Source organism: Eriocheir sinensis, chromosome 65 (assembly GCF_024679095.1).
Source record: "Eriocheir sinensis breed Jianghai 21 chromosome 65, ASM2467909v1, whole genome shotgun sequence".
Classification (NCBI taxonomy): domain Eukaryota; kingdom Metazoa; phylum Arthropoda; class Malacostraca; order Decapoda; family Varunidae; genus Eriocheir; species Eriocheir sinensis.
Window position 1 is genome coordinate 8,397,245 of NC_066573.1, and position 23,962 is coordinate 8,421,206.

The following is a 23,962-nucleotide window of genomic DNA, read 5'->3' on the forward strand; positions in this document are numbered from 1 at the left end:
TTACTCTTGGGAAAAAAGGCGTGATAGAGCATTCTTCTTGTTCTTGAATCTATTGTTGCTGCTTCTAGATTGTCATTGTGGGTACATTACTTTCCCTGCACTGCGAGTCAGCGACACACATTCCGTCCGGGCCAAACTTTCTCTCGGCATCTTCTCGCCCTTCGCGGACGCAGACTAGACTTTTCCGACTATTTCCCTTGAGGGGATGAAAATCCTCACCGGCTGCTGGCAACGTGTTCCTCGTCTTTCCTCGTGACGGGAGGAAGGAATAATTCATAACTACAGCGAAAAGTTAAGAACTGACTCTGCGGCGCTATATAAAAGTGGTTAAATGTTGAGCGTGAAGACAAGAAACGACAGACACGGTGCTGGACATGGGCGAGATAAGAGAGTTGCCAAGGAAAGCATGATATCCACGCCATGGAGGACCTCCATCCTCTCGAGAGATTACGTGAGATTATCTCTTGCCGCAGTTCCCTGGCCAGGCAACAACACACCTTGCGGCAGAGCGCGTGAGGGGGGGGCTGGTGTTTGGTGATCCACGATAATAGTTGCCTGGCGGCCTCCATCGCCGCCAGTCACCGCAGGGCTCGGGCGGGACGCGGCGGTGTTGACGAGGCGCGAAGGGCTGACACGGACCCGGACAAATGAATGGTGACCTCAACGGAATGGTTCAGGCTGGGCAGCGTGAGGGGCGTGGAGGCGCCAGCCCCGCGTCCCCCTCACGAGGGTCAGGCACACGAGGGGCTAGCGAGTGTTCTGGGAACTCTTCATCGCCTGCTCCACTTCACACCGGCACCAAAGAGGCCTCGGCTCCTCGTGCTGAGAGGGAGGCATGTGGCGCACACTGTCCTCGTTTAGTTCTCGCTACTTATGTTCCTCCTTGGCTAAAAACCTACTCAGTCTATATTTCATATAATATTTTATAAAGAAACAAATACTAGATTAGCTATATCCATTATTGTGCAATCATACCCTGCTTCTTGTAGCAACCTCGCCATCTTTGAGTCACCATTCACAAGGGTTTCCCAGCACACTTCCCCGCGTGTGTGTCTGGCTGGGTCTGTCCGGAACACATCTTCGAGTGATGCAGTAGGAGACAGGCGGCCCGAGGCGGGTGAGGCGTTATGTCCCGCGCGGGAGCCGCTCAGTGGTTAACTGTCTTTCTGTTGTCGTCTTAGTGTGGCAGGGACTAGACCGTCCCCAGGAAAATATATGTGCCATCCTGGCGCACCAGTGCAGGTGCGAGTTTCGCAGCGTGAGGAGTGTGCGGCGAGGCGCGTCGGCAAGTGAGCGTGTTGGCGCCATGTGGCACCACCTGAACGACGGAGGAGGGCGAGAAAGCCGAGAATCCTGCCATTCTCATTCAGACTCTAGCTCGTGTGAAACATGCCGGGACATGGCCTGAACTCTGGCTCTCTCGTATGCAGGGAATATTTCGCCTGTTAGTGCTCGCAGCATGGATTGAAGCAGTGATTGCAAGGTAAGTCTGGTGTGTCACCGTTCTGGCTTGAGTGGCCAGTGTGATGTGTTGTGTGTGCGGCAAGGCTGGATGAAGGAAAGCGAATTCCTGTGCAGCCGCTGCGGACACAAATCTGAAGGAAACGGGAAGACGGACAAGATATCTAAACACAAGGATCCCGAGTAGCGAGGACTCGTGTACTGCACGGCCGTGTCCGGTCAACAGTTTGTTTGTTATTAAGGAGGCGAAGCAGGAAGAAAAAAAAAAGTCCATTCTTTCCCTTCACCGTGTTGTCCTTTACCACCCGATACCCAACATACTTATTATCTCGCCATAATCTTCTTGCATGTCTCCGCCGCAGCACGGTCCCGGCGCCGACCACATCCTCTCGACGTTGCTCAACGAACCGTGTCGCCTTAATGTGCTAGTCATATGAACACAGGATCATGGCCACGGCGATAAGGAAGAAGAAAATTAAACAGAACTGATCAACGCCTGCACAACAAACACTCGTGTCAGAGCCGTGGGATAGTAACTGAGTGGCGTGGCCTGTGCGGGGCGGCCGGAGCAGCAGGGAGTGTGACTACAGACGGCCGCTACCCGGCTTAATTAGAGGCTCCAATGCGGCGGCCTGACCAGATAAACCAAGGCGACGGGATCGCCTCGGTGCTCTAGTGCCAAGTATCGTGTGTCGTTGTCTCCAGGCCGGCCGGGCGCGCACAGCTTCCTACGCCAGGCACGAGGCGGGGGCCTCTGGGAGCGGCATGTAAAAAATAAGTGATGACACCGTTTATGACGCTTCTCATTTATCTTTTTATTTTTTTATTAGGAAGTTCTCGAAGACATTTACCTCATTTAGCACGTATGCTTCTCGTGCTTCCCGGCTGTTAGTGATGTCAACGAGTTGACAAATTTTCACTGCTAATGATTATCAACTTGTGTCCTCGCTCTGGCCGTGCCCATACCACACAGGCAGCAGGGGGGGGCTCGGAACGTTGTGCCCGGTGGTGGGGGAGGCGCCGAGGAGATACAGCTTTCTTTCACTGGCTGGCTTGAGAGGAAACGATCAAGAGGCTACACACACACCTCGAGACGCCATATTGCATGATACATGAGAGGAACTCGTCACGGGAGAGACTAAAGCGTTGTGTCACTTTTCATCAGCGTCGAGGGGAGCCAAGTGGCGCTTCACAGGTCCTCCTTCGCCTGTCTGAGTGGCGTGACGAGTGGGCAGGGCACCACCGCCCCGCCGTGGGCCCCCCCCCCCCCCCCACCGTGCCCTGCACACGAGGAACTCGCGGACTGTACAATACATTCCACGCCGGAGATTAAGAGCCACGAGAACACTAGTGAAGCGGTGCACGGGCATGGCAGCGATGCACACTTCCACCCGAGTATATATGGGGGATCAGCCCACACCAGTAACTACACGCCGCCGTTACAATTGATACTCAAATTTATTTGTGAATCAGATATTTGTAAGGAAGGCGAGCGTGGTCCAGTTTTTTTTTTATGCTTTTAAGCCTCAGTCAAAAAGGCTCAAATAATATAGGGAAAAATCTGAGAGGGAGGCCCCAAGGCAAGGATCACAGGCCGCCAGTGCTACCCCGACGGCAGACTGACACGGCGGGAGCGTTCCCCAAGGCGCCGCTGCTTTACGATTTATCCGTCACCTTCCACTGTGTCAGGACCTTAAAGTATAAAGTCTAACTGTACTGAGCGTGGTCGTGATGTTTGTTTGTTTGTGTGTGTGTGTCGAGATCACCATGATCCGATCACGCTCTGGATTTGCCATCCCTCGGCAGTAGCCTCCACGAATGAGCTTGGTCAGGTAACGAACCTCTGGGCAGCCATTCTCTGCCGGGTGGACAGGGGCCCGAAGCAGAGGAGATCCGTCTTCACTCCGCCAGGGAATCGAACCCGGGAATTATCGGTTGTGAGGCGAGTGTGGTAACCACTGCACTATGTAAATAATAATAATAATAATAATAATAATAATAATAATAATAATAATAATAACAGGTTTATTAATGTAAGGCAGCCGTCAGGCTGAAAATATACAAATTAAATTAAAATTACAAGAAACTAATAGTAAATAGGCTACCCTAGAGGGTATTATTGTAGGAGTACACCAGTCTAGAGATGGCTTTTCTTACCCTGACCATTAGAAAGAGCTCCGCATTCTGAGTAAATTCATCCCCATAAACACCCCTCGGAAATCATTTATAACGGAGGGAGGGAGGGAGGGCGGGCCGAAAACTACCGAAAAAAACTAGTTTCGTTCGGAAATGCGAGACTGGTGAAGTGCTACAAATTTACCCACTAGAGGGAGGGAGAGGGTGGGGTGTGGTTTGGGAGAGCTAAAAATAGAGACATAAGGTTATGGTGTGTGTGTGTGTGTGTGTGTGTAATGGAAACCCTGGGTACACACATCTTGGTGACCCACGCACACATGCCAGCGTTGGGGCAATGTCACGGCCCGCGCGGCGAGTGGCCGCCGACAGCCTTGTCAAGATTAATTAAAAGCGGGAGGAGGGAACATTTTTTTCATATTATATTTTTTTTCTATGGGGGAAGCGTTAAATTAGTTTCACTATTAACTTGAAATACATAAGCTAGTTGCCTCCAGTCTGTTGCCTACTATCAGACAACCGAAATGCAAGAGGAGAGCCACACCGTCAGCATGTGCTGGCAAACACTCCGAGGCAGTGGTTCTCAACCGTTGTCTGTGCCCACGCCCTTTTCATCTCATGAATTTGTCTCGGCTCCCTGGTCAGAAAAAATATATATAATTAGGCTATTATTATCCGACATAACTATGACGGCAATTAATATACTTTACCAGTTATTGTAGCATGACTTAACCATAGACTCCATGTGGTTACGAATTTTGTTGACAGACAAAATGACATTCATATAATTCCAGCCTCCTTGTTATTAAGATATTGAATTATTGATCAACAAGAGTGGCACCCCCAGGTGTGTGGGTTCGTACCCCCTGGGGTACCGGCACCCCCGGGTTAAGAACCGCTGCTTTGAGGTGTCATCCTTGGTGAATTATATATTTGTACCACACTGTATCACATAGGACTATATCAAACGTGAAGTCATTGGGATGAGTTCGGTGTTCCCCGTCCAAGGAACACCTGAGCTCCATTCACCGCTGTGACCTTCGACAAAGGCAGTGAACTTCTTGGCTCCGCAACACACAGAGGTCACGGCCGTTATTCTGCAAGCAGCTCGGGGCCGACGGTGCCTCGCCGCGGGTTACAACAGGAACAATGGCCAGTAGTCGGCGGACTGATCCTACTGCTAAGTTGTCGGGGAAAGTAAATAAAAAAGTTCTGAAAATATGAATAAAACCCAAAAGACGAATCCGTGCAGGAAGCAAATAATTCAATGTCTCAACAGCCCACGCACCGCATGGACATCCCAGCCACTGCATGTCTAACCATTTCCGTGAAGAATAAGAAGCGAGGTAACAATAATAATAATAATAATCAAAACCTTCTCACAAGCCTTCTCTCCCTCCTCAGGCCCCAAGAGAGAACTGCCCCGGTGATGGCCGGCGTGTGGCTCCGGCCCGGCCCCCTTCAGGCAGGGGTAATCTCGGACACTCCCCCCCCGCCCGGCCCGGCCCCCGCCTACCCCAGCCAGCCCCCGCGGCCCCGACTCACGGTGAGTTGGGAACCATTGTTTGCTTACGGCATCATCACCATGCTCACCACCATCGTCATCATCATATCCATTTTGGACTACACGTGACCCGGGCAGGGGCCGCCACCATGCTTGGTATGATGGTAGATGATCCCCCCTTTTTTTTGTTCCATAGAAAAACAAAGTCGATGCAAAAGAATGGCTCTCAAAAACAGAAATCTACCTCGGAACTAAGAAATAATACTTTTAAACAAAAAAACTCTTGGATGCCTCAAGATCCTTCCAAAACAAACAAAACAATCTTCTGTTCCTTTTATGACGCCCCCTTTTGAAAGGGTAATTATTATCCACGGAGATTCGGGAGCCACACAAGACAGCCTCAGCTTGCCGCCGCTGGCCCGGGAGATCAATGAGACCATGAGAGTGGACGGACACCCGCGAGGCTGTCTGGCCGCAACGCTGATAACGCCACGGGGGGGAGGGGGTTACATTAAGAAGTCATGCACCTGAGGACAAGGTATGTGGACTTCCCTAAACAGATTCCCTCTCTCTCTCTCTCTCTCTCTCTCTCTCTCTCTCCCAGGCAACAAGGGAGCCAGCGGCCGGTCAAGGCCCTTCATGCGCCGCCCGTGGCCATGCAGGGCGGGGGGTGACGGGGACAATGGCGAGGCTGAGGAAGGGGGGTGGAGGGGGGGGAGCTGTTCTGGTTCTCTGCCTGCCCTAACTTATGTAATTTCTGGGTTGCCACTGAGTTAATTCATTTGGTTCTGTTGCCAGTCCTCCGCTTCAATTGATGTTTCTTAATCGTGATTGGAATATCTTCAATCTTTGTCTGTTCCTTAATCCCTGATAATCGCTTCCAATCTGTCAATGGAAAAATGTTGAGTGTGACGTCCAACCTTTCTCCTCTTCATGCACTGCTTGGCTTCCTCTCCCGGTCTCTGGTGAGGCGCCAAGTTTGTGGGCCGCGTGTAAGGGCTGGCGGGACACACAACGCTTTTCAGAGACTAACGGATGAGGTTGCTATTCATGACAGTATTATGCTCCAGTTTCCCGGGCCAACGCGTTCACAATGACACGAAATAATGAAAATAATAAACACTTATTTCAGCGCTCCCCCCCCCCTCCTACTCCCGACTCATTCCCTGCTGCGCCAACAGGTGATGAACGCCGCCCTGGCAGCCCGGGACCTCAGAGGCTCATTGAGGACACCTTCAATAAGGGACAACAGGAGGAAAACAACAGACAAGTCCTTGGTGACGCCCAGAGACCCAAGGCGCAGGCACCGAGGCGCCCCACCCCACGGCAACCGGCGCCTCCGTCGTCGACCCTCACAGCCGCCCAAAAGGCCTCCGCCCGCCACGCCCGCGCCCCTCACATGGCCGATCAAGACGCCAGGAGGGAGGAGGAGAGGCTCCCGAACCTTAAGACTCAAACGTGAGTTCTGAATAAGTTTTGCTATTTGTCTGCCTATCCATCGATTTGTCTGTTTTGTAAACACACACACACACACACACACACACTACCACCACCACCGCCACCAGAACAACGCATTTATGACACCCTTTTCATACAGGACCCTTTCCAACAGCTGCGCCTCGTGTTATCATCTCATCTTAAAACAGCGAGCTGGAGAAAGGGTGTGAATGGCAGCCTGGCGAGGCTGAGTGTGATGCTTAGAAAAAAAAAGTCTAGTTACTGACAGATCTTGTGTGTGTGTGTGTGTGTGTGTGTGTGTGTGTGTGTGTCGGTTTGTAAATCCCACAACAGAATCGAAATTAGCCGCGTTTCTACCTAAGACTTTCTATTATATTGGAAAGAGATAGATAGACACACACACACACACACACACACACACATTCTTTACAAAACAATCAATTCGGTGACCCACTAGATGACAAGATAAGGGGATGTCAACAAGATTTTGATAGTTAAAGAGCCAGGTGGGACACATAGCAATAGTTTTAAGTTAGACAAATTCAGATTCAACAAAGACATAGGCAAGAATTGGTTCACCAATAGAGTGGTGGATGAATGGAATAGGCTTGGGAGGCATGTTGTGGGTGCCAATACCATAGATACATTCAAGAGGTTAGATAAAGCCATGGATGGTGAGGTAAGGTGGGGCTGAGTGTACAGGAGCTGCCTTGTATAGGTCAACCGGCCTCTTGCAGACTCCTTACGTTCTTATGTTAAATGGATGAAGTCATAGTAACTAAAGAGGAGATAATATAAAATAATGGAGGAGCTGGAAGAGAGGAAAGCAATAGGACCTGATGGAGTCTCAGGTCTCATACTGAAAGAATGCAGAAATCAGCTGGCTGGACCGGTACATGATGTCATAAAGTGCTCAACATCAACTGGTAAAGTACCGAAGGAGTGGCGGAGGGCTGAGGTGGTCCTTGTATTGACCAGTGTAGTTTGTAAAATATGCGAGAAAGTGATGAAGAAACAATGGTCAAAATTTCTAGAAGAACACAATATAATTACAGAAAAGCAGTATGGATTTAGAAAAGGGCATTCATGTGTAACAAACTTACTGAGCTTTTACCTAAGAGTGACAGACACAACACAGGACAGGGACGGATGGGTAGAATGCGTGTATTTGGACCTGAAGAAGGCTTTTGATAAAGTTCCACATACAAGACTACTATGGAAGCTGAAAAATAGAGGATGATTGAAAGGGAAAATGAAGAGCTGGATGGAAAGTTATTTAAGGGGAAGAGAGAAAAGAACAGTGATAAAGGACATGAAATCGGAATGGAGAATCGTAGATAGTGGAGTGCCTCAAGGATCAGTGTTGGCACCCATACTTTTCCTAGTATATATTAATGATATGCTGGAGAAAGTAAGCAGTTGCATGAGCCTGTTTGCAGACGATGTGAAATTGCTTTGACATTTAAGAAACAGGAAAGACTGAAATTCTGCAAGATGACTTTACATTTTTCTTCACTGAACTGTAGCAGGTCACTTTTTGTTCCATTCCTGTAGCTTGGGGATGTCTTCTTGTAGGAAATCTGCAGTCAAGAGGTTAAGTGGTCTTTTTATTCCAGCTTACCCTGTTACCGACACATTCTAATATCTAGCGTTGTAACATGAAGATGGAATTACTCACCCCATGCCTGCCCCTTGTTCTGGCCCTCAGGCTCGGTGGTCCAGGGAACAATAGTGCGCTACAGTGGCTCCAGGAATGTCAAGTTCCGGCTCCAGGGGCCCCTCGCCCTCTACCTCACGCTGGCCCCGTCAGGCGGCGGCCTCACACTTAGCCACTTTCAAGCTGACCGCTGTGAGTTTCCCTTGGGTTTGGCGCACACTAGTGTTGGCTTAAGGTTTGATGTTTTTCTGACTGTATCTTTATAAAGTCATTATTTGTAGCCTTCAGGAACATATCAAGATGTATTATCAAGACAAGTTAGTCAAGACATATCAAGATGTATTTATGGATGGGAAGGAAATTTGTGAATAACCCATTTCAGGAGCTGCCATCTGTAGGCCAATTAGCCATTTGTATATCCTTATATATAATACTAGTCACAGACAGACAAACACCCTCCTGTCATTCCTTCAGCACCTCCCAGCCCCACAGCTATCAGGCAGGCAGGCAGGTGCTCTTCAAGGCTCCCTAGCAATGTGCCGGTGTGCCGGGGATATCTGTTGCTTTTCAAGACACATGAGAAACTGGACGTGGACCATTCTTGCGTCCCGTGGATAACTATATTATACTTAATACAGAGGCTTGCAGGATTACACTTCACCTGCCACTGTGCCAGGGGTGTTGGATGCCTGTCAAAACACTTGAAGTACTGGTGTACTTGGGAGAAGCCATGAAGGGTGGAAACAACTTTAAGGTTGTAACAATCCTAACCAAGGGATTCCCACCTGCAGCCGGGGAGGCAGGAAGGCCAACACTTTACCAATAGGCCAAGCAGACATCTCTTTGGACCAAAAAACTTTGGGGCCTTTCCTGTATCTGCACAACTGTTACACTAATGGGATTTAAATTAAATCTTTCTTTTTCTTCCTGGGATATTCCCCCGGTAAGCCAGGATGAACGGTGCATACCGCGTCCTGGGGTGCAAGGCTAAAAGCGTAGCAGCGTGCAGGAGGTACACGAGTCCTGAAGACAAGAAGGCTGGCACTGTGCTTAGATCAATAAGCAACTGATTCATTGCCCTCCTCAAGGACGAGGTGAACAGGGACCTTTGAGTAATGTGCAACAGAAAAGACTTCCTTTCTATGAACCACTTTGGAGGATCCTTTGCCACCTCCCTGAGGAAAAAGATGTACTGGGAAGGTGCTCCGGATCATGATTCAAGAGAGTAATCCGAGTGATTTTCTCAGCGTGCTTCCAGGTCCACATGTTTGAGGAGATCCCCGCCAGCAGGGAGGGTGGCTGGCCGGTGATGCTGCAGGTGCACGGCGGCGGCTACCTCCACGCCAACGCTCCCGGCCTCCTCTCTTTAAGGGTGAGCCACAGCCGTGTGTTGTGTCTTGTGTAGATATACATATGAGATGATTTCTTCCATCTTTCAATTCTCCAGCAAAGAATCCTCTACATAAATAGAGATGTAGGTGGCAGCATCAAGTTACAGGGCTTATATTCCTAAAGCCTTTTTGGTATTTTAATAACTCATGGCAACTCAAACCCTGAGCTGATATAAGTCATAAATAAGTAACAAGAATACAGGCCTTAGCCGTGGCCTGTAATCACAAAGTCTCTGCCATTTTGGATGACTGAAGGGACTGAGGCAGCTTCTGAGTCACTAAAAGTAATAGGTCAGTGAGCCACTTTAAATCATTAAGAGCTGCAGAGGTGCTCCGAGCATGGGCCCAGAGACAGGGATCCCAACAAGGCTGCTGTGCGACAAGCATCATTGCTCTCCACAAGGGGCAGATTTTCTTTGATTGATATTGTCATTCTTAGGCCTGGACCCTAATGCCTATTACATACTAAAACTGTCATGATATCGCTGATGATGATAATGGGCCAGTCTTACAGTCCAGTCCAGCACGTTTGTAAGCTCCCCAACCAAACACAAAACACGACGAAAATTCCTTGTATAGTGTTTTTTTCACATTTGTTACTTTTTTTATGCCCTTGAACTGACTCCTCTGCTGTAAAGAAGAGAAAAAAAACACTATACAAGGCATTTTCGTCGTGTTTTGTGTTTGGTTGGGGAGCTTACAAACGTGCTGGACTGGACTGTAAGACTGGCCCAATGTATGCCAATGCAGCTCTTAGATGAAGCAAATGACTGCCTACATCATGACCTCCCAGCTGCTGCCCCACCCAAGATCACTGACCACCCTTCCTTCCCCACAGACCAGAGCAGCGGGCGTGGCTGCGGTGACACACGTAGACGGTTCATTCTTCCGCCTCAGCTCCTACACTGGTGACAACACTATAAATATGAAGCACATACTCACAGGTAAGTGTCGTGTCTTTCCCAGGAAGGGAGGCGACAGCAATGCTTCATATCATGTAATGTATGATCTTTGATGACTTCTCTTGACATCAGTTTGAGAGGAAACCTTTGGACTACAGCTCAAAGTTATCAAGGATATTAAGTGGGATATTGCTGTAAAAACTTTCTTCACTTGTTCAGCATTAATAGATTTTAAATTTAAACCAAAAAATACATGCAAAATCATAAATGCACACACACACACACACACACACACACACAAATACACACACACACTCAGTCACACACACACAGGAACACTGCACCAACCTCACCTCTCTTTCCTCAGGACTCCACATTCAGGCCACGGTGAACGCTGTGTCCCTGGTCAGTGCCAACCCTGCCGCAGCTGAAGGAATGCTCTTTCATGAGTTTGAGTGCACCTGACACCTGGGGAAAGTTACTGATGGTGGTGTCATTCTCCAGCATGATGGTGTGGTGTGGCCTGCCCAGGTGACACGGGGAGAGTCTGACTGGGTACTGAGCAGCTTCACTTCATATACACCCAGTATCTGTGTAGCGAAGGTGTGGCTTAACCCGGTAGCAGCGGGGATCATGTTTCTTAATGGTCCCTCCAAGTGAGAAAAATGAAAAAAATCACCCCTCACACAAACCATTTTATAATATATATCAAAGCATTTGTGATCAGATTATGTATCATCTATTTTGGGGGGTAAATATCATGGGACAAATTTGGCCCGTCGCTGCTACCGGGTTAAATTACCACCACAATGAGCGATGCAGCAGACGCTCAGAGGCACAGCAGTGTACGCTTCAGTGAGGCACCGTGAAGGATGGGAGCTTCAGTGTCTTGGTGCTCACGGGACGGAGGGAATGGGAGGGTGGTGAGGAGAGGAGGTGAGGAGGTGGAGGAACAGAAAATCACTTGGCTTTCAATAAAACCACCTACATCAGTAGCTAATTCTGATCTACTAAACAATGGTGCTTCTGTAAGGGCAAACAACTGCTCGGAGCTGCAGCCTTGTGAGCGTCTAAATGTGGTACTGCAAAGTGTGGAGCCGAGCCGTCCTGGAAACAGTGTGGGGAGGAATTACTGATGCTGTGGGACAACGGCTGAGGCTTAGAATAACTGTCTCTACGTAGTGTTGGAGTAAAGGATCTCATTTAATTTAAGGGTATCATAGAGGGATAGATGATGATTAATTCTATCTGCTTATTTTCTTTTCTTATTTATTTATTTTTTTAGGTACCTGCAATGTTTTTTTATTTATGTGAAATACATGTCATCTGTATTTTTCAGTTAAATGGCAGACTAAAGTTTGCTATGTATGTGAATGTCACAATGAACATCCTGATCTAAACATTAGTGTGTGTGTGTGTGTGTGTGTGTGTGTGTGTGTGTGTGTGTGTCCTACAGCTCTGAGAGAAACTAAAGAATGTGGGTTATTGCTGCGGGTATCTCATGTTTTCACTGTGACTCTGTGTAGCAGTCAACAATGATTATGATGATGGTGATGACAAGTGACAATGAGTATAAGTACAGTTCCATTTCAGTGAGACATCTATTAAGTCACAACATTTATTCTGCTGGGCAAGAAACACCAAGTATTGTTAACAAGACAGCTGAGGCAGCCATCTAACATGATCTGCCATGGGTTTCAGAGGCCATGTATTATCATTTTTTAGGGAAAACCTTTAACAAAACACTGGATAAGGATGATAATTTGACAAAGCTTGTTTCAGACCTCACCCGATTTTCACCATTTGATTTTTTACTAAGATAATTACAGCATAAGTGCACGTTGGTCTCTGGGTACTGGCGGGACCTTCACACACCACACACCCCATCGCCCTTGCACAACGCGAGAAAACGTTTGCTGCCTCGCAGGAAGCACTTCATCTGCAGGTTTTATCCTTGAGCACCTCTTTATAAACAATAATTATCCACATCTTGCTAATAAATCATACTGACAGAAATGGGGCGAGGTCTGAAACAAGCTTAGCCAAATGATCAGGCTTATCCGACGCTTTGCTAAAAGTTATTCCCGAAACATGATATTACAAGGCCTCTGAAACTCCCGGCAGGTTGGCGGGGTGGTATCATTTGAGAGCCTTAACCATCCCCACACACCCTAACAAGCACCAGATGTCTTCAGGTTCAATGTTTAGCAGGACATTTTCAGTAAAATTCATAGTCTTAAATTCCTACTTCCTTCCACCCTATTTCCTGAAGAAAATGTTTCTTGTAAGAAAAAACAAAAATTAAATATGTATGGGTAACTTAAAATTTACATTGAAGAGAAATATATCCTGTAAAAAAAAATGTGTATATAATGACCCATCAGACACAGAGCCCCTAAAATAGCACTTGTGTATGTGGAACCCTACTGGCTGAATGGACAGAGTGCTGCTTCCAACCTCACTGGTGGTAGACTTACTCCCAGCTGGGGCAAAGTTCATCCCTCTGTGCCCCCGAGGCTTAAATGAATTTCTTGTGTATTGTGTACGTAACAGCACCTCTCCACTGGTGGCCTCCTACTGATGCCCTTCAAAAAGTCACCCTCTTTCATCCTCATCACATGTCCAAATTGTATGAGAACTTTGCACCTCCAGCTTATCCAGGTTTTAATCCAACTCAAAAATTTATTGGTCATTCTGTGAGGTAACTCTCAGCTTACTTAACAGTCTCTTGCGAGGAACTCATTCAAATGTTTAACTGAAACCTTGATATACCACATCATGTCTCTGGATCCTCAAATCAAACTTGACTGAATCAAAATGCATGCCCCTTCAGATATGATATTTTATTAAAGACACTTGCCTAGTCATATAAATATATTACAAAAATAGTTCACAAATTAGTATCGGATCACAACAAAAACATATGAACCGGCATTGTTTCAGCGACACACAGACGCAGCAGAGTAAGAACCTCCGTTGGGTGATCGTGAGCAGAGTAAGCACTTGTTAAAGGTGAGGATGTCTTGAAAGGAGGGATTTTTTTTTTTTACAGTAAAGAAAACAGCTCAAAAAAAAAAAAAAAAAAAAAAAAAAAAAGCCTGCAAATCACTGTTCCTATCCAAAGAGTTAAGAGGAGTGGCCAAAAGAGAGGTCAATTTCAGGAGGAGAGGTGTCCTGATACACTCCTCCTGAAGGAACATTTGGGGCGAACATTTTTTCGCCTCCCATAACTTGAGCTGTGAGCCATCATACCAAGATGATAACAGTAACACTCATGTCTGCAAGCTCACTTTGATGTTTTTTGCTTTACCCAGCGGAAGACACAAATTTCCATAATGACCAACACAACACGAGACGCCACCATGTGAACTACTTTTAAGGTGACGGCAATGCATCAATTTTAAAAGCCATACAGTCAGTCGCCTTCAACCAGCGCAGTTTTATTTACATCACTTTTCACACATTTTTTTTTTTTTTTTACAACAAAGGAGGCAGCTCAAGGGCACACACAATAAAAGTAAACAATAATAAAAAAAAAGCCCGCTACTCGCTGCTCCTAAAAAAGAAACAAAAGAGGTGTCCAAAAGCAAGGTCAAATACGGGAGGAGAGATGTCCTGATACCCTCCTCTTGAAAGAGTTCAAGTCCTAGGCTTTGGACCCCTACTTAACCAGCAGAAGTATGGGTATTTGAAGGTACAAAAAAATAAATACCTTCGCTAAAAAGACCAGGAAACAACGTTCTCTCTCTCGTATCCACTGAACTATTTCCCAGCTAATCAGTCATGTCATTACAATAAGATTTAACTTTTTTGAAATCATGACAAATATTCAGCGAGATCTTACCTTGTAGAGCAAAGCCGAGGGCAAACTGGCAAGGTCTACGGCTCCTTGATGACCTTGGTGCCGTAGAGGAGGTAGCCGCCCCCGCCGGACATGTTGATGGCTGGGTGTGTGCGCTGCGGCAGGACCTGGTAGTGCCGCAGCCAGGTCTCGCTCAATCTCAAGTTGGTGCCTCCCAGTGCCCTCACCTCAGAGTAGAGCTCCATCAGGGGCTGTGAATACAAAGGTTGGTATTCTCAGATGCTTCTGCCTCTCACATCAACTACTTACAAGGGCCAAGAGGGAGATTGATCTGGCTCTAATGAGTGTTTTTAGAGGTTCATGGTACAGAAGGGTCAAACTACCACCAGGGTCATAAGAGTACCCCTGGAAGTGCCCACAACTCCTATTAAAGCCTTGCAAATTGTGTCAACAGAATGATAAACTTCACAAGATCAAAAGCTTTTAGATAACACTCCACAGAAGGAAGAATTAGCGTTGCATGCCAGCCCCATCACAGTGATTCTGTAAAAGTATAACTTTCCCTGCTTCATAGGGCTTTAGAAAATGATAAGCATGAATGGAATGAAAGTCCAAATAAAAATTACTGTGGAGATGATTTTATTTCAGAATATTTTATCATAATTTTCAAGGATATCAACACTGATGGGGCCACCATTTCATTAAGTGATTTTTCTTTCTGAGCCATAGAAGTGTTTTCTCAGGCTTGTCCTGACTAGTATTAACTAGAACCATTTTGACTTCCTGCCCTCGGGAGATAAGAAACAGGGAAGATAAAGGTGATAATGATTTGTCATAATTAAGAAGAAATGGAAATGTTCCATTCTGGTACCTACATGATGAGACGCTGACTAAAGAGCTAACAACAAAACACACAGCAATATTTACCTCTTTGTAAGGCGAGAACACAACAAAGGGGTTGCCAGGCTTGAGGAAGGGCAGCATCTCTCTGGTGACATTGTTAGGGTACTGGCGGCAGGCCACCACCAGGCCCACCACGCCCCGCGCCAGCACCTCCGACGACATGCTCAGGTCCTCCGCCTGTGTCCTCACAAACTGGACACCACCAAGGAATGCATTACATGGATGCCAGTGACAGACATCTTGCCAGACCTTCTTTGTCATGGAGCATAACATGTGACTAGTTAATATGACACATTAACCCGGTAGCAGCGGGGATCATGTTTCTTAATGGTCCCCCCAAGCGAGAAAAATGAGAAAAAATCACCCCTCACACAAACCATTTCATAATATATATCAAAGCATTTGTGATCAGATTATGTATCATCTATTTTGGGGGGTTTATATCATGGCACAAATTTGGCCCGTCGCTGCTACACGGTAAAGCCATAAATTTGTCCCGTCGCTGCTACACTGTAAAGCCACAAATTTGGCCCGTCGCTGCTACACTGTAAAGCCACAAATTTGGCCCGTCGCTGCTACACTGTAAAGCCACAAATTTGGCCCGTCGCTGCTACACTGTAAAGCCACAAATTTGGCCTGTCGCTGCTACACGGTAAAGCCACAAATTTGGCCCGTCGCTGCTACACTGTAAAGCCACAAATTTGGCCCGTCGCTGCTACACAATAAAGCCACAAATTTGGCCCGTCGCTGCTACACAGTAAAGCCACAAATTTGGCCCGTCGCTGCTACCGGGTTAATTTCCAGCATTCTTCTCACTTAACAGGTCAGCAACATATGTATTACAATTCACCTTACAGAAATGAGCCTGCCAAGTAACACAACCACCCCTGGGTCTACAGGAACACAGTGAACACTCACCCTCCGAGGCCTTGGAGGCAACTGTTTCTTTGGTTGTTCCTCTCCTCCTTGAGTTTCCCGCTCCTGCTTTTTACCCTCTGGAGTTTCCTGCTCCTGCTCTTTACCCTCTGGAGTTTCCTGCTGCTTGGTCTTTTCACTGTTCTGCTGCTCTTTGGTGTCCTGACTCTCACATTCTTTATTGGAGAGGTTTGTCAGTTCATCATTTTCACAGTTCTGTTCCTCTTCTTTACTCTCCTTGTTGTTTTGGACGTGTCCATCTCCTACATCAACCTTCATTTTCTTTTCTGAAATACAATTTTTGTCTGTAAAGCAATAGCTGAAAAGCACCTAAATTTGTGGGAGTTCAAGCATGCATCTGACATAAGAAACAGGTGAGAACTTTTCCCATCAAACTGCAACATTTGGATTTTTCTGTGAAGGTAACTCCTTTTTGAAGGGAACAGCACTGGATGTGTGAAGAACTGCAGACTGTCTTATTGCAATGCTCCCTGCAGTGACTTGGTAAAAGGTTACATGTAAAAGTAGTTACCATCTTCTGACGCACAAGGTAAACGGTGCGCAGGACGACACAAAATATCTCCATCCTCACTGTGGGCTTAACCCGGTAGCAGCGGGGATCATGTTTCTTAATGGTCCCCCCAAGCGAGAAAAATGAGAAAAAAATCACCCCTCACACAAACCATTTCATAATATATATCAAGCATTTGTGATCAGATTATGTATCATCTATTTTTGGGGGGTTTATATCATGGCACAAATTTGGCCCGCCGCTACTACATGGTGAGGCCACAAATTTGGCCCGTCGCTGCTACACGGTGAGGCCACAAATTTGGCTCGTCGCTGCTACACGGTGAAGCCACAAATTTGGCCTGTCACTGCTACACGGTGAAGCCACAAATTTGACCTGTCGCTGCTACACGGTGAAGCCACAAATTTGGCCCGTCGCTGCTACCGGGTTAAAGATGTACTTTCTGCAGACAACAACCCTGAGTTAGGGGATCTTGCAGCTCCCAGTGACCCTAATCCTGTTATTCTTACCACCGACTAATCAATTACTACGGTAAGCTTTTGAAAATAACAGTAAGTTTCTATAATAATGTTTGGATTCTCTTGCATGAGTTGTGTTCCTGCAAGCGTCTATCTTGCACAGTGTTTATTGCTGCAATCTTGGTGACACAATTGACATTCTTGCATCTTGGTTGCATATACAAATTTTTACTTTTACATTCATTACTTTTTCCCATTTGAACCTCTCTTATCTACTTTCTTTAGTTGAAATTACGTATGTTGTTACTGACCTGGCAGAAGTAATATAAAAGTGGTGGTACACAGGATATTTGATGACACTGACTCAAATCATGATATCAGTAAGAGATCTGGCCTTGAAACGGAGGGATAGGGTGCAGGAGTACATTAGGGAGAGGGCTGAAAGATCCTTGAGAAATTTTGAGCAGGCAAGGAGGGAGTGTCTGAATAGAGAAAGATGGAAACTCTTCTGCGATGGCCATCCCCTGGTGGGAGCCCCTAGGAGCAGGAGTCGATGAGATGATGATGATGATGATGAGATCTGGCACGTCTGACAGGGTGAGGGCTGGTACACTGTGAGAGGTGAAAGAAATAGCAATTCTGGCTTCGAGGTATGCAAGTGAATATGCAAAAAAAAATCAGTTTAGGAAAGATAGTGAATTCAAAGTGAATCATTAAGTACAGTAACTACATTAGCTCACCATTTGTCTCCATTGGTTCCGTGGCACTAGTGGTGGTGGTGGTGGTGGTGGTGGGTGAGGTAAGATCGTTGCTCTGTGTGGTGTCCGGCAGTTTAGTGACATTGATAAAAGATAAGACTCTCAGTTCTTGCTCCGTGAAGTTCATGAGGTCCACGGCTTCCCTGTTAAGGATATCAACAATCAGTGCACATGAGGGACGGCGGATCACTGTTCACTGATTCATGAAAAACACTCCGCTTTGGTGATACATAAAACATACAAAACTGAAGTCATATAAAAAAATAACTTCAGACTTATGACTCCTGCTTGTCCTATGCTGCGCCCCATCGCTCCATTTGAATGAAGTTGCATAAGTTAGGGTTGACTGAAGATCTGGGCAGCAGGTGGGTAATCTTCTGACATTCAGCGATGGTTAAAAATCCAAGCGTTTCAGTGGGACTCAAACCTTGGTCCACGGGCTCACCACGCCTCCCCAATTTATTAATCAAATATCCTTAATCTGCACCAAGAGTATGTTTACCTCAATCCATTAATGAATAAAAACAATAGTCTGAATCCTTCTAATTGTCTATCTATCTATATCTGACACCCTCATCCCCCATCATCATTTATTTAATGTCAGGTTGTTCTATAATTTTTTATGAGATTAAACGGTTGATGACGTGCTTCCAGCTATTTCTGTTGAGTGCCTCGGCCTCTCAAATCCTCACAGCTGCCCGGTCCTCTTAAACACATTGTCTCCATGTCTTCCTTGGCCTGCCTGGTGGACAGCAGCCTGGCACTTCCACCCCAACACTCAGCCAATGCCTCACCACCCACTCTCCTCTTCAGAATACATATATGTGATGGCTAATTCATGACAAAATCTTAATCCCTTATTCCTACATTCCATAGAAGTGGAGAAAACCATTTAAAGAAATGCAGAACATCCAGGACATGACAAAAAGACTGGGCCATGGCCTCACCTCTGTGGGTGTCCCCCGTGATACACCTGCACCAGGTGGCCAGCAGTGCCCATGCGGTGCAGCATGGCGGCCGTCACCAGGCCCTGCGTGCCAGACTCAAAGATGGCAAAGTTGCCGCCAGACTGGATGTTGCAGTGACACAAAAGTTGAGACAGTGTGTCAATACGAAGATTCCTGGAGAGGGAGAGGAAGTAAACAATATAATATCATGGATGTCACACCCCAGCTTGTGATAAAGAAATGAATGATGCTGTTGAGTAATAACACTGTGGATGTATCTAAACTTACGCAATTTTGAGCGGATCTTGTACGTAGAACATGTTGTTCAGGAGACGTATAGTAGGCCTGTGAACGGTGATTACTTCGCCATATTTCTTCTGCTTTTTATTCACATACTTCTCTTGTGAGTATACAGTTTTGTCTCTGAAGGTGGAACTGTTTTCTGTTATTACTTGAATGACCTGAAAGTACAAATTCATATCAGTCCTTTTGATCACCACACAAATAACATCACATATCATCTGCCTATCTATCTACACCTTCGACACCCTACTCCTGCACGGGAATTTCCCTCCAGGGGGTGGCCACGGCAGAAGTGTCTCCATCCCTCCCTGTTCTGGCACTCCCTCTCAGCACACTCAATCCTGCTACTTCCAACTCCCTCGCTCCAAAACTCACTCACTCTGTTGATCCGCTTCACATGTGGTCTTCCCCTGACACCCCCTCCCTCAATCCTCCCCTCATACACTCTCTTCACAAATTCATTCTCCCCCATTCTCATCACATGTCTAAACCCACTTTATTTGAACATTCATAGTTAAGGGAGTGTCTGTGCTATTACTATTCTTTGCACTGAATTTTTTGCTCAAGTATCCTTACACTTGACAAAGCTTGTAATGTGTGTCTCCTTAACAGGGTGTAGGTTAAGAAAAAGAAATCAGGTGTTAACATTTCTTTTCTCCTCAGGCAAGTTTTCTATCACTCAGGACCTGTCTGCATCAGCTCTCTTACAAAAGCCCCAATAAAATAAACTCTATATAATTTGTACATGTAGTTTTCTTACCTCTTTCCCTGTCAGCCCTTTATTCTTGAGCTTAAGTATTTCCTCTGGTGTTAGTTTCTGTGAGCGCCCATCATCCTGCAAGTCCCTGTTGTCCACTCCTCCTTCCTTGACTGAGGAATTGAAGTGAATGAGTGAGTCGGCTTTCACAGAATATTTGCAGACACGCTTCTAAACGAATAAGTCTGTATCTTACACTTCTATTACATTCTCACTTCAAGGAGCTCGGTGATCTGCAGACAATCCTACATTCAGATGCTCAGTGATTCAGAACTACGATCTCATATTCTGGATGAGCCAAAACCTGCAACTCACCGATGTCGAGAGATTTGATCGGGTGTTCCTCCCGGGTAACGCTGAACAACCTGTTGGACACCTTCTCCATGCGGAAGGAGGACCCGTAGGGGCAGCTGAGGGCGCCATCCAGGTTCAGAGTGAACTGACCATCCCCTCGCTTTCCAAATGTGTATGACCTGTGTGTGAGTCATTGGAGATGTATTTTCAAACTCCCAGCTCCACATTTCTTGATTATTACAAACCTAAGGCTAAATCAAGAGTTCTTTAATTTCTCTAATACAGAAAGAATAATTATAATGAGTGTTCTGTTTGTGTACCACTATTTTTGGTGACAACATATCAGATATTAATAAAAGATACATAGGCAAAAACGTGTTTGTAACTAGAACCATTTACATCATAAACTATTATACATTAAGTTAAAAATTGTATAAGCCTTTGCATATATACTATAGCATGCTCATATATATTTAGAATTGAAAGCATCATGATTCATTTAATATACTGAGTTCATTACTACTGCTAATAATTCTAGAATCCTAACTGGTCAGATACCACATCCACTGGCTGCCTCACCTTCCTTTAAACAGTCGGCAGGTTTTGAGGTACGCCCCTTTCTGCACCAGCACCACACACCCCTCACGGATCTGTGTCTTGTCATCCGCCATGACGCCTTAGGGGGGAGGAGGACATAACTGTTACAACCACACATGAAGTGAACTCTAAAAAGTAAATAAAATCAATTTACTAATTTTTACTTATCATTTAGAAGAAATAAATAATCTAATAAAGAATGAAAACAAAAATGAGTACTAGCTTAAGTATTATCTCAAATTTTTAACTAAAAATAATAAAGATTAAGAAGATTAAACTATAAATATATACACAAATACACCCCCACCATCACTTGGCAGAACATGACACGGACCACAATGTCACTAACCACATTTGCAATAATTTGAACCTTCACAAAAGCTACTCCTTCAAATCTAAACGAGTCTTCAGAGCATCTATGAACCACTATAAGCAGACCTTTGTGGGTAGTATTCATTTCATCTCTTCCACTCATGAGTTGGCACTACAGAAACAGTCTGGTTTAGCTGCTCAAAAGGTGTCAACATAACCACGAGGTAAGGACATCAGGGTTGCAGAGCCAGAGTTAGGAATAAAGTCCAGGAGATTAACCCGGTAGCAGCAGGGATCATGTTTCTTAATGGTCCTTCCAAGCGAGAAAAATGAGAAAAAAAATCACCACTCACACAAACCATTTCATAATATATATCAAAGCATTTGTGATCAGATTATGTATCATCTATTTTTGGGGTAAATATCATGGTACAAATTTGGTCCATCGCTACTACACGGTAAAGCCACAAATTTGGCCCGTCGCTGCTGCTGGGTTAATACCTTCAGGTGGGTGTACTTCTGGAATTTTACCAAATAAACCCAAATTTTAACCATAAAGTTTTGTATACCACTGAGACCAGTGGGGAAGAGATTCATGAGGGGTAGGTATGACTGGGGGATAATAATAATGTGCAGAGTCTAGGCCAGGGGCAAGGAACCTTTTCGACAGGAGGGCCAGATGAGACTTTCAGGAGCAGGCTACGGGCTGGAGTGAAGAATGAGAACCCCAAAGTAAAAAATGTGAAAAATGAAAAAACATACAGATCAGTGAGACAACTGGTGCTGCTTGCCATAAGGTGTAAAGTGTTTCAATGTCCGACTCGGTGGGAGAGGTAGACAATAGAAAAATGTCACTGAGGTGGAGGTGGGATGAAAGTTGAGGCACAGATTCACATTGAGAGGATTCAGGTGCGTAGTGATGTCTGTGAGTAGGCACAGACGAGTGTGCCATTGCGGGTCAAAGCGGTCAGTGTGGGGAAGATTCTTCTGATGGAGGAAAGTGGCGATCTCCTGCTGCAGGTCGCACACACAGGGCACCGTGGCCCCACGACAACACAGTTTCAGCCTGTCTATTTTATGTTTAAATTAAATAGGACAAGCAGATCTCAAAAAGGACAGACCTGGCAACTCTTGCAGTGAGGTGAGGAGCGCAGGCTTGACAAGCAGTATTTGCCAGCAGATGATGTTTGCCATATTTTTTTTCCTGGGGTTTCGAGGGCCGGATTGCGATGTTATTGCCTAGCAGGGTGGCGAGGTGGATGCTAGGCCTTCATGGGGCGGATATGGGCCACGGGCTGGGGGTTGCCCGCCCCTGGTCTGGGCAAACAGAAGGCCCAGCCACTCTCACAGCATAGATCCACACACATAGGTTGAGCTCTATCTGATGGAGGAGATGATGGAGTTCCCCGATTGCCCCACCCTACTCCTCATACTGTACGCGGCGTGGTGACGCAGCACAGCCAGACAATTCATCCCAAGCCCGGTGAAGGCCAGGGATGAGCTAGTCCATCTAGGAATCCCCAGAAGCCACTTAAGGAAGAAAGAAGAAAGATGAAAACTGTGGAGGCTGTGGACCTTCAAGTTGGCCGAATTGATTCCAGCAGAACTTCCGACAAGTGAGACAAGTAATTAAGTAAGTAAATTTAAGGGCACTCCCACTGAGCCATGCCGATGTCTGGCAGTCCAGCCTGGAGTGTGGCGGCACTACCATGCACTCCGTCTTGGTGGTGTTGTAGACGGGTAATTACTGAGAATCACTACGCGCCTCCAAAATACGATATTACGCCTCCATATTATACTTAAGGGACGAAATACATGTCCCTTAACCATAATATGAAGGCGGAAAAACTTAAAAGTAAGGAAAACGTGGTAAAGGTAGCGAAAAGGCATATTAACCTGGTAGCAGCGGCGGGCCAAATTTATGCCATGATATAAACCCTCAAAAATAGATGATGCATAAACCGATTACAAATGCATTGATATATATAATGAAATGGTGTGTGTGTGATGATTTTTCTCACTATTCTCGCTTAGAGGGGCCTTTAAGAAACATGATCCCCACAGGTACCAGGTTAACGCCAGCAGTACCACGTCATCAGCACAAGCGAGTTGATGTACCTATCACATAAGTGGAAGCTTGTGCGTGTGTCCTTGGCAATCTTCACACTTGTTTTAACTCTACACTCTTTCCTAATGATTCCCGAAAGGTCTGAAGGTTAGCAGAATACTTGTGTCTTGATAATAAAAATGTCTACACCTGCTACAGTTTTACCCAGAATACATACATACCGTTTACCGCTGCCGAGGTTTCAGGCCCCGCCCCTTCTTCTTCTTCTTCTTCTTCTTTTGAGCTGCTCCGCTTTTGTAGGTCTTGCTCCTCCTGGTCCTCTCCTCTCCGTGATCTCACACACCGCCCGTCTTCTTCTTGGGTGTTTTTATGGGGCGCCTGTGTGTTTGTTTACCTTCGCCCACGTGGGAGTTTCGCCTTTGCAACGGCACTCCTGATATGTCTTCACTGTTGTTTTGGTGTTGTTTTGGTGTTGTGTGGTGTTGTTTTGGTGGTGTGTGGTGTTGTGTGGTGTTGTTTTGGTGTTGTGTGGTGTTGTTTTGGTGCTGTGTGGTGTTGTTTTGGTGCTGTGTGGTGTTGTTTTGGTGCTGTGTGGTGTTGTTTTGGTGCTGTGTGGTGTTGTTTTGGTGATGTGTGGTGTTGTTTTTGTGTTGTTTTGGTGGTGTGTGGTGTTGTTTTGGTGCTGTGTGGTGTTGTTTTGGTGTTGTGTGGTGTTGTTTTGGTGTTGTGTGGTGTTGTTTTGGTGCTGTGTGGTGTTGTTTTGGTGCTGTGTGGTGTTGTTTTGGTGCTGTGTGGTGTTGTTTTGGTGTT

At 46.1% G+C, this 23,962-nt stretch overlaps 3 protein-coding genes across 6 annotated transcripts in view; 1 reads left to right on the top strand and 2 right to left on the bottom strand.

Annotated features, from left to right (window-relative positions):
• Positions 1-2,731, bottom strand: part of LOC126987593 (uncharacterized) — an 18,552-nt gene extending 15,821 nt beyond the window's left edge. Inside the window, exon 1 of the mRNA XM_050844705.1 lies at positions 1,783-2,731. The gene's annotated coding sequence lies outside the window, so the exon portion shown is untranslated. The remainder of the gene's footprint in view (positions 1-1,782) is intronic.
• On the top strand, positions 683-11,172 carry LOC126987591 (uncharacterized). Of its 3 annotated transcripts, none has more exons than XM_050844701.1 (7): positions 683-1,483; positions 4,999-5,140; positions 6,280-6,556; positions 8,265-8,405; positions 9,461-9,585; positions 10,443-10,548; positions 10,874-11,172. In XM_050844701.1, exons 1-7 carry the CDS (start codon positions 1,425-1,427, stop codon positions 10,969-10,971), a joined length of 948 nt encoding a protein of 315 aa, XP_050700658.1. In that variant the 5' UTR covers positions 683-1,424; the 3' UTR covers positions 10,972-11,172. The 3 variants fall into 3 exon arrangements, with proteins under 3 accessions (XP_050700658.1, XP_050700660.1, XP_050700659.1); XM_050844703.1 differs by lacking the exon at positions 683-1,483 and adding an exon at positions 3,719-4,940 and having other exon boundaries at positions 4,981-5,140; XM_050844702.1 differs by lacking the exon at positions 683-1,483 and adding an exon at positions 3,719-4,940.
• Positions 11,173-13,330: 2,158 nt separating this feature from the next.
• Positions 13,331-23,593, bottom strand: LOC126987590 (tRNA (adenine(58)-N(1))-methyltransferase non-catalytic subunit TRM6-like). 2 transcript variants are annotated; one of them, XM_050844700.1, is made up of 10 exons: positions 23,374-23,593; positions 20,755-20,851; positions 20,197-20,354; positions 19,885-19,994; positions 19,110-19,282; positions 18,822-18,995; positions 17,857-18,017; positions 16,130-16,413; positions 15,236-15,403; positions 13,331-14,559 (listed from the first exon to the last, which is right to left on the bottom strand). In XM_050844700.1, the coding sequence occupies exons 2-10, from the start codon at positions 20,844-20,846 to the stop codon at positions 14,386-14,388; spliced, it is 1,494 nt and encodes a 497-aa protein (XP_050700657.1). In that variant the 5' UTR covers positions 20,847-20,851; positions 23,374-23,593; the 3' UTR covers positions 13,331-14,385. The 2 variants fall into 2 exon arrangements, with proteins under 2 accessions (XP_050700657.1, XP_050700656.1); XM_050844699.1 differs by lacking the exon at positions 23,374-23,593 and adding an exon at positions 22,206-22,556.
• Between the last annotated feature and the right edge of the window lie 369 nt (positions 23,594-23,962).